The following is a 14549-nucleotide window of genomic DNA, read 5'->3' as shown; positions in this document are numbered from 1 at the left end:
TCTTCCATTGTTTTCTTTCTATAATCACACAAACCCATAAGGACAAGGGAAAATGAAATAAAAGACAACAAAGTGATGAATGCTGTAAAGTTGACTTTGCAAAATAGGCAGTGGGAAAATTAAGGAACATCTGGATTTTTACCAGAATACCCAAAAGGGCCAGGAAGTGATAGCAGTAGGTTCCTCAGGAGATGGTAGTGAAAGTGGGGCACAAAACAGATTCCAAAAACCCTCTGCATGGATGTATATCCAGCATATTCCCCTTCCTAAACTTGGCAGATGCTTTTTGGTTTACTCTCTGGAGAAGATTTTAAAAAAGAGACAGAGAATGAGAGAGACAGAGAGTGAAAGACAGAGAAAGAGAGAGAGAGAACAGGAACGTGAGAACAACCAGACATAGTTGGCAGTTTTCCATACTGAAAGTTTGGCTACTGATCCCCAGCCTTCTGGCTGGCACTGGACAGAGCCTCCTCCAGCAAATCTGACCAATGCATTAGAAAAGACCCAAAGATACCAAAATCAAAATTCCCCACAAAAGAAGCACAGCCAGATCATTCTGTATTGCCATAGTCTATAACTCCATCCATACACAGAGTTTATAATTGAGTATTTAATGCTGTGCCCTTCAATATGATCTGCCAGCCAAGGATCATCAGACATTTATCTAAAGCATCTAATATGAAAGGCAGGTTTTGGGAATTAAATGATATACCTCACAAAAGACATGCTCAAATCTTAATCCACAGTCCTGTGAGTGTGAACTCATATTTAAACAGGATCTCTGAAGATAATATGTAAGTTAAGATAAAGACTCATTTGCAAAAAAGATCTTCAAAGATCCTACTTGGGTATAGCCAAACTGAATCAGGGTGGGCTTTAATCCCTATGACTAGAGGCCTGATAAAGGGTTGAAATTCATCAGCAGAAGAGCAGACACAAGGAATGAGAGAGAATACCCCGTGATGGAGGGCTGCTGTCACCAGAATACTTCCAACTCGGAAGAAAGCATGGCCATGCCAACAACTTGATTCTGGACTTCTAGCCTTCAAAACTGAGACATAAACACTTGGTGTTTAAACTAACCCTGTGTGTGGTATGTGTCTTGGAAGATCTAGCAAATTAAGACATAGTTCAAAGCAAAATAATTTGGAAGGAACAAGCAATGCAAGGTGGAAGAAAAGGTTTTAAATATATTATTAACATCTTCAAAGAGAGAAGATATTATAATCACGAAATAAGAATAAAAACTACAAAAGGAACATTCAAAGAAAACAAAAGAATGCTTGAAAATGAAAAACGTGATAGAAATACACAAGTATAGGAAAAACATTCTCAGACACCAAAGCTTGCAAAACACTTATCTCCGGTGCACCCCTTCTCAGAAGCTACTCATAAGGCTACATCTAGAGCTACGTTTACTATACAGTAAATGAAAATGAAAAATATGAGAGCCACAAAATAATGACCAATCACAAGGGGGTACAAGGGTAGTTCAGTGGTAGAATTCTCCCCTGCCATGCAGGAGACCCAGGTTCAATTCCTGGTCCGTGCACTTCCCCCAACACACACACACACACACACAAAAACAAACAAAAAAATTCAATAAATGGTGCTGCAATAATGGGATATTCACATGGGAAAATAATGACATGTGATCCCACCATACAGCATACAAAAAAGAAAGAAAAAAAAAAAAGGCCAGTCACTAAAGGATATAAAAAATAAATCACTCAGATGAGAATTAAAAGGAGCCCCTGGATCAGAGCTCTGCAGCCGGTGTGCAGTGAGGTCAGTCTGCACTGACCGTCCATCAAATCAGGAGCGTCTTCGTCCAGGCTGTCACCTGTGCTCCCTTGGAAAGAGTGTGGGGAAACTATCACTCAAACACTCTTTCCTCTTACCCTCGCCAATAGGTACGCTCAAGGTTGGACCAGCCAGGGTCTTCCTCCCTAGAAGGATCATGAACAAAAGAAAAAGCCTGCAAAGGATGGGAGCCATCTGTCACAGGGATGCCACCTGGAGGAGATGGCTGAGCAAGTCTGCTAACTGGACCCTCTGGTACTTGCTTCTCCTACCTTTTAGGATCAGATTCTTCAGCATTCCCTGGATCCTGTCAACTCCCTTTATCCTTCTAATACATTTTTTTAAGGTATCCAAATCTTTTTCTATTGTTTGTAACCAAAAAGTTCTAATTGATCTGAGTTGAATTTATTCATGAATGGTACCTTAAAAACAAAAAGAAAATGCCTGATTTAAACTATCCTCATATTTCACATACTCATCAGACCTGATAGCTACATGGGACCACGGAGTTCATGTAGCTTAATCTTTTCTTATACACATGAAATGAAATAAGACATTAAATGATTTTTCTAGTGTCATAAGCAGGTAAGTGGCAATGCGTGGAATAAAATCCAGATCTGCTGATATCAATTCCAGCATGACAATCAGGATTGTTTTTTAAAAATTACCTTTTTTGTTTCATTTTTACAATACCTTTAGTTCCTGGACGTGGAGCTGCTAACCAGTAGCCCAAATGTGGGGCATCGTATGTCCAAATTAAATGGTTGTTATATTCTTTGACTGTTCCCTGGCCATGGTTTACCCAAGCACCTAAAAAGGAAGGCAAGTAAAAGTAACCAATTAATTACAGCTTATATACCTTTAACACTGAAAGGAGCTTGCTGAGAGTCCTGTCTAAAATACTTTATAGGACTTTTTCAATGATTATAAAAACTGTGGCAATATATTAGCATGAGATTAAATATATAGTATATGATATAATATATCATGAAATAATATTTGAATAGAATAGAATAATTTGAATGATTTGCTATGTCTGAAGGAAATAAAATCATTACAAACTAAGGATCCAAGTGTATAGATAGGGATATCATGACAATTCCAAAAAAAGTGTGTAATTGTGCATACTGAGATATGCTGTGAGGATAAAAGTAGTGAAATCCCAAAGTATGCTTCAAAATGATCAGAAGAAAATAAAAAAGGAAGGGATTTTTTGACATAATTTATTGGCATCATTTTCCTCATAGCAGGACCAATTTTAGCCATAGACAAATACTTAAAATTATTATATTATTGGAAATTGGTGCTACACTAAGTTCTAAGATAGAAGATTCAAATACTCAAAAGAAATATATTCAGAATATTTTCACCCAGCTCACGTACCTGTAGTCATATCAAATGTCCAGGCAGGTATGTGATCCCCCACACTTATTCCATCTGTATGAAGAATGGGGAGAGAAACTTGAACAGAGCCATCCACCTTTAACTCTTTTCTTCCAGAATAAATTTTCACACATATTGCAGCAAGAGGAGTCAACTCAATGCTTTCAAAATCTAAAAAAAGAAGACATTTCATTAAAATCATATAAAAATATAGATTACAGTTACATAATAATGACAAACTGCTATGTGTCTAAAATATCTGGTTCTTTCATTACACTCAGGGTTATCATTTTAATATCAAATAAGTCCTGGACCCTCATTAAGGATTTTAAAAATATAATATAAATACTGGATATATTCATGTAACATTGACAATCAGGAAAAGTCTAAGATATCTAATTCTGTCAGAATCTTCTGATTTTTGAGGGCACTGGAATCCAAGTCAATGTTTCTGAAAACCTAAAAACTAACCACCAAAAAATCAAATCTCACTAATATCGTACCCAAAGGTTCTACCAAACAACATCATCGAGGCAGTTGTGGATCTACAATATCTGGTTCTTCTCCCAAGACCATCTGTTTCAGAGAGAGCGAGAACTAACAGTTTCAGCTTCAGTCACTAAAGTTGTCTTATGTAAAAAGCATTCTGATTCAAAATGCAATCTTTAATGGGTAGATTTGACAATGAAACATAAAATCACTAGGCAATATCATTATCTGATAAAACTAAATACGCCTTGGAGTCTCAGCAGGCAGAGTTCTCACCTGCCATGCCAGAGATCCGGGTTCGATTCCCAGTGCCTGCCCATGAAAAAAAAAAAACCAAAAAACTAAATATGCCTTAAAATATGCTTGCTTGTTAAGAGTATACTTGAAAAAATTGATATTATAATGTTACTGAAATGTCAAAGTTTGAGACAGAGAGAAAACAGACATATTAGTGATAATGCTTTGCCTAAGATTACAAAGATTTTATTTTATATTTTTAATATGCGTTCTAAAATATCAAGAACTACCTATCAATTTATGTTACTCATTTTAAAAGTAGAAAGTGCATTTCTTTTTTTGTTTTTGAAATGTTAGCAATGCCAAATAAGTTAAAAATATATACAATATTTCCAGTGAATAAAATAATATAGTTATAGATAAGATTAAAATAACAGCATACATTTTTCTACAGATAGCTTAAAAATTTTAGATTTTCTAAGTAATTTCCTGACACAATAGAAATAGTTGGATAAAAATACACTTATTACATATTATTTGTTTCTTGGGGCTAAATTTTAAGTCTTTAGCTGAAGAGCTAGTTTTGTTCACTCACTTAATACTGGCACCATGCACTCATATAAGCAACAAAGACACAATAAATACATGTTCTCTTACATTGCCTGCAGTAATTTTTCAAAAACTTCATTGTCTACCTACCATTCTTGTTTATGTCAGTTTCCCCCACCAGAATGTAAGCTCTTGGTGCTATGAAGAATATCTAGGAAGGCAATGTAATTAGGTAGTGAGGGAAGGCTCTTGAAGAAGGGAACATCTAAACTGCAACCAAAAAACAAGAAGGGGCTACCATGCAAAGACCTAAAGAACTTTCCAGGTGAAAGAAATAAGTGCAAAGCTCCCAAATTAGGAGTGACTGGGGCATAACTGAGAAAAAAAAAAGACCAACGGTCTAGAGAAAGAGCAAAGAGTAGAAGAGGAGAGAATAGCATAGAGCCTTGGAGTTGTGCAGCCCAAAAAGATATGTTACTCATCTTAATCCACATCCTTGTGCATGTGAACCCATTTGTAAACAGGACGAACTGAAGATATTATTAGTTAAGGTGTCACCAGATTGAATCAGGGAGGACCTTAATCTGTATGACTGGAGACCTTATAAAGAGAGGAAATCCAGACACCATCATAGAAGCTAGAGTTAGCAGAAGCAAGAGGAATGGACACAAAGAGAAGCAGATCTCCATGTGATGACGGCAGAGATGCAAGCCAAGGAACCCGAAGGATATGGAAAGCCAGCACCAGAATACTACAGACTCTGGGAGAGAGCATGACCTGCTGAGACCATGATTTTGGACTCCTAGCCTTAAAAACTGTGAGACAATAAATTGTTGTTTAAGTGAACCCACTGTGTGGAATTTGTCAGAGCAGCCCTGTTGAACAGAGGCCATGTGAAGGAGTTCTCAGTATCATTTCTATGATCACCTGGCATGTCTTCAGCTATCATACAGGGCAACAACTGGCTTATAAGAAACATTTCACTTGTGACATAGGACAATTCGCTCTAGTACACTGACTACAACAGTAATCATAAGATGATCAAAATAATGCCATAAATATTTTGTAGACTAACACATTGCAAGCAAAAATAATTATTTGAAGTAATTTATAATATTTATATTATAATAAATATTAGATTATACATAATATTTATATCAAATTGTAAAGCCAGCGGCTGACTTTCTGAAGTGTCAGATCTCACAACCCCATCCCAAACTCACCCCTCCACAGCTCTATGTACTTAGTGGCTTCACATACTAAATGTAGCTGAAACTGCTGACATCGCCAGCCCACCCTGTGAGATAAAGTCAACCCAGAAAGGAAGAATAAAAGAATGGTGGGGGATGGAGAGGAGAGACTGAAGATAAGAAAAGAAAAAGAAAATTTTTATGAGACCATTTTTATAATAAATCACAGGATGCTAGAATAGTGCAGTCCAATACAGTAGCCACATGTAGCTATTTAAATTTAAATTTAAAAGTAGAAATTTAGCTCCTCAGTCATATTTCAAGAGCCAGGCAGATGCATGTGGTTAGTGGCTGCCACACTGGGCTAAGCAGAAGTATATTCCCTTTTGACAGCACTGCTCCTTAACTTTTTAAATGTTCGCAGCATTCTCAGGGTACCTGAAACATTTAATGGTTTCAAAAGCAGGTGGTAATAATGGGGGGCAGAACACATTATGACCCTTCTCTCCTGAATCCAATGAGTTTTGTCCATGAATACCCTCCAGTACATGCTTCATTTGTGATAGTGTGTATTGATGCCATTCTTACAAACTTTTTTATTTTAAGCATTCTTTAATTTCAACATGGAAATTGTGGCAGGTGTCTGTGATGGATAGGTTCCTGTGTCAACGTGGCTACATGATGGTGCCCAGTTGTCTGGCTAAGCTGGCACTGGCCTAACCTTTACTGTGAGGACATTTAGTGGACTGAAATCATCAGTAAGTTGTCTGTATCTATGACTGACGGCATGTACAATCAACTAAGGAGAGTGTCTTCAGCAATGAGAGACATTTAATGCAATCAGTTGGAGGCGTTAAAAGGAGAAGTGATGACTTCAGCCATAAGAAGAAGAATCTTCATCTCTGCTTCCACCAGCCAGCCTCTCCTGGGGAATTCATCAAAAACCTTCATTGGAGTTGCCAGCTTGCAGCCTGCCCTATGGAATATGGGCTCAGGCAATCCCCCAGTTGCATGAGACACTTATAAAATCTCATATTTACAGTCATCTCCTATTGGCTCTGTTTCCCTACAGAACCCGAACTAATACAGTCTTTCAGACTGGCTTCCCAAAAGACAGCCTCTGAGATAACAATTTGAGTGCAAATCTTTTCTTTGGGAGATAACCCCAGGTGGTGCTTACCACTAAGGAAGTGAGAAATAAAATCAAAGAAGGAAGGACGCCAACCCAGAATGTGTTAACGAGCCGGTTATTTAGGGGGCAACTCCAACTCTGTCCCACTAGGGACAGAACCTAGTTCAGAATTGTCCTATTTGAGATGATGAACCTAGGGTATTTATGCACCAAGTCTTAGCCAGCATTTGCTGAGGAATTACCCCATGTGAAGGGCAAACCTGCTTCACGCACCAAACAGCACCCACAGGCACTCACAGTTACATGCACTAGGAAACATACACCTGTCACAGAACGGGGGAAAACCACCTGACTGGGGCGCTGGCAGCACTGGCTTGAGCAGGTAAAAAAGTACCCATCTTACAAAACACCTAATTGCCCTTAGCTCTGTGATTTCTGGCGGTTGCCCAAATTAAATGAAACTAAAAAAGTAAAACAATTTGAAACTATCAAAATTACAGATTGTCTGAAGGTGATTTTAAAATGTTGAGTTATGTTGCAACAAGTGGTAGAAATGATGGAACAAGTGTGCATGTACAGATAGAGTACAGCATGTTTTTTAAGGTGATTATTCATGGGTGTGTTGTTAAATAAAATGTTTAAAATCTCATCATTCACTTAATTTTTAGATCATGACAGCCTTAACTATATGAGTGTGCTAACTCTGGCACAGAAACAGTTTAAGTATGTATTTATATTTTACTCACAGAGAATAGTAAATGTATGTGAAAAGAAAGTTTTACAATAATTTTCTCCAATATCTAAACTTTTATACCTCAACAATAATTGCAACTTCTGACCAGTTGATAAGAATGAATTGCACAAATTGTGAAAAGATATGTATAAACCGCTTTGAATCAAATTTTCTTTTTTAAATGTATCTTTAAATTTGCAAAGTTATATGATAATCCTAACTCTTTTATACCTTACTTACCCCTCCTTTGGCTCAAAAACACACTGTAAATTAAATTTCCATTAATATATGCAGAGACAGGTACAATCTTTCTTTCATTAGATCAAAGGGAATTGCTTATAAATATTTTAATAGCTAGATTTGTGTTTCAAAGGGGATATTTATCCTCTGAAGCTTAGCTGAATATCAAATGTCTCAGTAATTTAAATAGTATTTGATGAATGATTTATGTACCAGTGTTTATGATAAATGATTATAGCCTGCAAAAATTAATACCTGATTTATTGAAAATAAGTCCAGTTGTATACAGAAAATTGTCCACTTTCAAAAACTGTTGTAGGACTGTAAGATAACCTGTAACGTTGCTAACATGATGGTTGCTGGGTAGTTTAATCAAGGCTTTTGAAAACTGAACACTTGGTTGAGATTTGGCATCTGAAAAAAGAAAACCTTGATTAACAAATAGACAAAATAAATACATATTAACAACAGCATCATTAGTCAAGATATTTCATTTAGAGGAAGCACTTGTAATTATCTCTAAACATCACTAACATCTCATCATATAATTATTATTTTAAATTCAGAACTATTTAAGAGATGTCTCTTTCTTTAGATCCCACAGATTGCCTTTATATGATAGAATGCTTGACTCTGCTGCCCGGTATATCATCACACATTTTTGGGTAACAGTACCTGATTTTTCTTTAGAGGGAAATGTAGAGAAAAGCCATTCACCACAGTAGCACTTGGGGTTCAGCACTGTAACAGGTGCATGGCAGGATGGGCTGAAGCCAATCAGAGGCATCTCATTTTCCCTCAACCACAGTGATTTGTTCAATGGTGGGCCCTTGTCCCAATCATAGTTAGTGAGATGCAATGTAACTTGTCATAGACTTCTGGAGGAAAAGACCTGCTTTTTCCCCACTGGATTGTAGATGAGCAGGTAGATGTTTGGGCTACAGCCACTTTATGATAAAAAAGGGAGAGCCTGTTTGAGAACGGACTTCACAGTCAAGGAGTGGAGAGTTGAGAAATGGAGGGAGAAAAAGTCATTCTCAATGATCTCAACTGAGGCCCTGATCAAGCCATGTTTAAAGCTGGTTTATTGATTAGTTTGATAAATAAGTAAATAAATAAATAAATACCTCCTTTCTTCTTAAGCTAGTTTAGAACTGGGTTTTTTTAGTAACTTGCAACAAGAGTCTATGGTGTTATTCAGATATATACTTCAGTGGGTAGGTTTCTCCATCAGAAACCCACATTTAAAACCTCTGCATTAAAATTCTTCTAGAGGCCAGATAAATATTATCTCATTTTAATAATTATGAACTGACTATCTTCTATCATAAATTATGATATGAGAACTCAGTGACAATGCTGATATTTCTGTATCAATATATTTCATTTAACAATCCAAGGGTGAGTCAGTTCTTACATCATTAAAACTAAAAATTATCAGAAGCATCAGCTTATGCTTTGGACTTACTTAAGTACACCAATAAAGACAGAAGGCATTGGTCAAATTATTAGAATGACAAAGAAACATCAGTTTTTAAAGAGTTACATGACAGTTGATAAAATAATGCAAGATAATTCTCAAAATCAATTTATAGTAAATTTTTTATGAGTGAAACTAGGAAAATAATCTAGAAAACAATTAAAGGATATGTAAAAAATAATAATAATAAAACAAACACAATTAGAATATATATTCTCCTTTGGTTGAGTTGTTTGAAGACCCAATCTCATACCTCCTGATCACCTATAGGTACTATTTACAACTTACTCTTTCAAAATATGTGCCCAATTACGTTGAAAATCCAAATTTCTTTCTAATGAAAAAAAAGGTACGCCAAGGGCAATATCTAGCTGAGCTTCTCTAAGATTTTATACATCCCTGAAGTTTCCAATTTCTCCTGCTCCTTTTGCCCACAAATCCATTCACATCAGGCCTAACACATTTTTTTCTTGTATACACTGAGCACCTTCCTAATCCAACCTCACAAGGAAAAATACAAAAGTCTTTTGGAGGCTAAGAGGTGTGGATATGTTTTTTTTTAATGAAAAAATTTATAATCATCAGAATATCCATCCTTTCCTGTTGGCCATATCAATGGAACAACTCTTTGGGAAGAGGCAGTAAAAAGAAGTGACCTGAGAATTTAAGAGAGCTTGCATTGTTCTCACAGAGACACACCAAGGCAAGGCCAGTACAAATGCACACTCACCATTGTTAGGCACAGTGATCTAGCTCATGTATGCCAGTAGAAACTATCATTTGCAACAGGGTTTCAAGAAGCCAGTAAGGAGTAAGAACGTACCAAAACAAAACCAAAATAAATAAAACACTGAAGAGGGACTTTGGAAGACCTAATTTTAATAAAATCAAAAGAGCATAAAATATGGCCTCTCTTCGCATGCACGTGGTTCCCATTTACTTTTTTTTTTTTTTTTTTTTTTTTTTTTTTTTTTTTAACGGAAAGAAAAAAAGAAATTAACACAACATTTAGAAATCATACCATTCTACATATGCACTCAGTAATTCTTAACATCATCACATAGATGCATGATCATTGTTTCTTAGTACATTTGCATCAGTTTAGAGGAACTAGCAACACAACAGAAAAAGATATAAAATGTCAATATAAAGAAAAGAAATAAAAGTAGTAGTAATAGTAAAAAACAACAACAACAAACAAACCAACAAGCAAACAAAAACAAAAAAAAACCCTATAGCTCAGATGCAGCTTCATTCAGTATTTTAACATGATTACTTTACAATTAGGTATTATTGTGCTGTCCATTTTTGAGTTTTTGTATCTAGTCCTGTTGCACAATCTGTATCCCTTCAGCTTCAATTACCCATTGTCTTACCCTGTTTCTAACTCCTGCTGAACTCTGTTACCAATGACATATTTCAAGTTTATTCTCGAATGTCCGTTCACAACAGTGGGACCATACAGTATTTGTCCTTTAGTTTTTGGCTGGATTCACTCAGCATAATATTCTCTAGGTCCATCCATGTTATTACATGGTTCACAAGTTTATCTTGTCTTAAAGCTGCATAATATTCCATCGTATGTATATACCACAGTTTGTTTAGCCACTCTTCTGTTGATGGAGATTTTGGCTGTTTCCATCTCTTTGCAATTGTAAATAACGCTGCTATAAACATTGGTGTGCAAATGTCCGTTTGTGTCTTTGCCCTTAAGTCCTTTGAGTAGATACCTAGCAATGGTATTGCTGGGTCGTATGGCAATTCTATATTCAGCTTTTTGAGGAACCGCCAAACTGCCTTCCACAGTGGTTGCACCCTTTGACATTCCCACCAACAGTGAATAAGTGTGCCTCTTTCTCCGCATCCTCTCCAGCACTTGTCATTTTCTGTTTTGTTGATAATGGCCATTCTGGTGGGTGTGAGATGATATCTCATTGTGGTTTTGATTTGCATTTCTCTAATGGCCAGGGACATTGAGCATCTCTTCATGTGCCTCTTGGCCATCCGTATTTCTTCTTCTGGTAGGTGTCTGTTTAAGTCTTTTTCCCATTTTGTAATTGGGTTGGCTGTCTTTTTGTTGTTGAGTTGAATAATCTCTTTATAAATTCTGGATACTAGACCCTTATCTGATATGTCATTTCCAAATATTGTCTCCCATTGTGTAGGCTGTCTTTCTACTTTCTTGATGAAGTTCTCTGATGCACAAAAGTGTTTAATTTTGAGAAGCTCCCATTTATTTATTTCCTTCTTCAGTGTTCTTGCTTTAGGTTTAAGGTCCATAAAACCACCTCCAGTTGTAAGATCCATAAGATATCTCCCAACATTTTCCTCTAACTGTTTTATGGTCTTAGACCTAATGTTTAGATCTTTGATCCATTTTGAGTTAACTTTTGTATAGGGTGTGAGAGATGGGTCTTCTTTCATTCTTTTGCATATGGATATCCAGTTCTCTAGGCACCATTTATTGAAGAGACTGTTCTGTCCCAGGTGAGTTGGCTTGGCTGCCTTATCAAAGATCAAATGTCCATAGATGAGAGGGTCTATATCTGAGCACTCTATTCGATTCCATTGGTCGATATATCTATCTTTATGCCAATACCATGCTGTTTTGACCACTGTGGCTTCATAATATGCCTTAAAGTCAGGCAGCGCGAGACCTCCAGCTTCGTTTTTTTTCCTCAAGATGTTTTTAGCAATTCGGGGTACCCTGCCCTTCCAGATAAATTTGCTTATTGGTTTTTCTATTTCTGAAAAATATGTTGTTGGGATTTTGATTGGTATTGCATTGAATCTGTAAATCAATTTAGGTAGGATTGACATCTTAACTATATTTAGTCTTCCAATCCATGAACACGGTACGCCCTTCCATCTATTTAGGTCTTCTGTGATTTCTTTTAACAGTTTTTTGTAGTTTTCTTTATATAGGTTTTTTGTCTCTTTGGTTAAATTTATTCCTAGGTATTTTATTCTTTTAGTTGCGATTGTAAATGGGATTCGTTTCTTGATTTCTACCTCAGCTTGTTCATTACTAGTGTATAGAAAAGCTACAGATTTTTGAATGTTGATCTTGTAGCCTGCTACTTTGCTGTACTCATTTATTAGCTCTAGTAATTTTGTTGTGGATTTTTCTGGGTTTTCTACATATAGTATCATATCGTCTGCAAACAGTGATAGTTTTACTTCTTCCTTTCCAATTTTGATGCCTTGTATTTCTTTTTCTTGCCTAATTGCTCTGGCTAGAACTTCCAACACAATGTTGAATAATAGTGGTGATAGTGGACATCCTTGTCTTGTTCCTGATCTTAGGGGGAAAGTTTTCAATTTTTCCCCATTGAGGATGATATTAGCTGTGGGTTTTTCATATATTCCCTCTATCATTTTAAGGAAGTTCCCTTGTATTCCTATCTTTTGAAGTGTTTTCAACAGGAAAGGATGTTGAATCTTGTCAAATGCCTTCTCTGCATCAATTGAGATGATCATGTGATTTTTCTGCTTTGATTTGTTGATATGGTGTATTACATTAATTGATTTTCTTATGTTGAACCATCCTTGCATACCTGGGATGAATCCTACTTGGTCATGATGTATAATTCTTTTAATGTGTTGCTGGATACGATTTGCTAGAATTTTATTGAGGATTTTTGCATCTGTATTCATTAGAGAGATTGGTCTGTAGTTTTCTTTTTTTGTAATATCTTTGCCTGGTTTTGGTATGAGGGTGATGTTGGCTTCATAGAATGAATTAGGTAGTTTTCCCTCCACTTCGATTATGTTGAAGAGTTTGAGGAGAGTAGGTACTAATTCTTTCTGGAATGTTTGATAGAATTCACATGTGAAGCCGTCTGGTCCTGGACTTTTCTTTTTAGGGAGGTTTTGAATAACTAATTCAATCTCTTTACTTGTGATTGGTTTGTTGAGGTCGTCTATTTCTTCTTGAGTCAAAGTTGGTTGTTCATGTCTTTCCAGGAACCTGTCCATTTCTTCTAAATTGTTGTATTTATTAGCGTAAAGTTGTTCATAGTATCCTGTTATTACCTCCTTTATTTCTGTGAGGTCAGTAGTTATGTCTCCTCTTTCATTTCTAATCTTATTTATTTGCATCCTCTCTCTTCTTCTTTTTGTCAATCTTGCTAAGGGCCCATCAATCTTGTTGATTTTCTCATAGAACCAACTTCTGGTCTTATTGATTTTCTCTATTGTTTTCATGTTTTCAATTTCATTTATTTCTGCTCTAATCTTTGTTATTTCTTTCCTTTTGCTTGCTTTGGGATTAGTTTGCTGTTCTTTCTCCAGTTCTTCCAAGTGGACAGTTAATTCCTGCATTTTTGCCTTTTCTTCTTTTCTGATAAAGGCATTTAGGGCAATAAATTTCCCTCTTAGCACTGCCTTTGCTGCGTCCCATAAGTTTTGATATGTTGTGTCTTCATTTTCATTTGCCTCTAGGTATTTACTAATTTCTCTTGCAATTTCTTCTTTGACCCACTTGTTGTTTAAGAGTGTGTTGTTGAGCCTCCATGTATTTATGAATTTTCTGGCACTCCGCCTATTATTGATTTCCAACTTCATTCCTTTATGATCCGAGAAAGTGTTGTGTATGATTTCAATCTTTTTAAATTTGTTAAGACTTGCTTTGTGACCCAGCATATGGTCTATCTTTGAGAATGATCCATGAGCACTTGAAAAAAAGGTGTATCCTGCTGTTGTGGGATGTAATGTCCTATAAATGTCTGTTAAGTCAAGTTCATTTATAGTAATATTCAGGTTCTCTATTTCTTTATTGATCCTCTGTGTAGATGTTCTGTCCATTGATGAGAGTGGTGAATTGAAGTCTCCAACTATTATGGTATATGTGTCTATTTCCCTTTTCAGTGTTTGTAGTGTATTCCTCACGTATTTTGGGGCATTCTGGTTCGGTGCGTAAATATTTATGATTGTTATGTCTTCTTGTTTAATTGTTCCTTTTATTAGTATATAGTGTCCTTCTTTGTCTCTTTTAACTGTTTTACATTTGAAGTCTAATTTGTTGGATATTAGTATAGCCACTCCTGCTCTTTTCTGGTTGTTGTTTGCATGAAATATCTTTTCCCAACCTTTCACTTTCAACCTATATTTATCTTTGGGTCTAAGATGTGTTTCCTGTAGACAGCATATAGAAGGATCCTGTTTTTTAATCCATTCTGCCAGTCTATGTCTTTTAATTGGGGAATTCAGTCCATTGACATTTAGAGTTATTACTGTTTGGATAATATTTTCCTCTACCATTTTGCCTTTTGTATTATATATATCATATCTGTCTTTCCTTCTTTCTACACT

At 36.0% G+C, this 14549-nt stretch overlaps 1 protein-coding gene across 1 annotated transcript in view; it reads right to left on the bottom strand.

Moving 5' to 3' along the window:
• The window catches only part of FAM171B (family with sequence similarity 171 member B), an 88205-nt gene that overhangs the window by 26802 nt on the left and 46854 nt on the right, over window positions 1-14549 (bottom strand). Inside the window, exons 4-6 of the mRNA XM_077154384.1 lie at window positions 8012-8170; window positions 3187-3357; window positions 2497-2613 (exon numbers count right to left, since the gene is read on the bottom strand). Of these exons, the coding sequence (XP_077010499.1) occupies window positions 2497-2613; window positions 3187-3357; window positions 8012-8170 (447 nt within the window). The remainder of the gene's footprint in view (window positions 1-2496; window positions 2614-3186; window positions 3358-8011; window positions 8171-14549) is intronic.

Source organism: Tamandua tetradactyla, chromosome 3, assembly GCF_023851605.1.
Source record: "Tamandua tetradactyla isolate mTamTet1 chromosome 3, mTamTet1.pri, whole genome shotgun sequence".
NCBI lineage: Eukaryota > Metazoa > Chordata > Mammalia > Pilosa > Myrmecophagidae > Tamandua > Tamandua tetradactyla.
The sequence above is the reverse complement of the archived record's forward strand: the minus strand, read 5'-3'. Positions and strand labels throughout refer to the sequence as shown.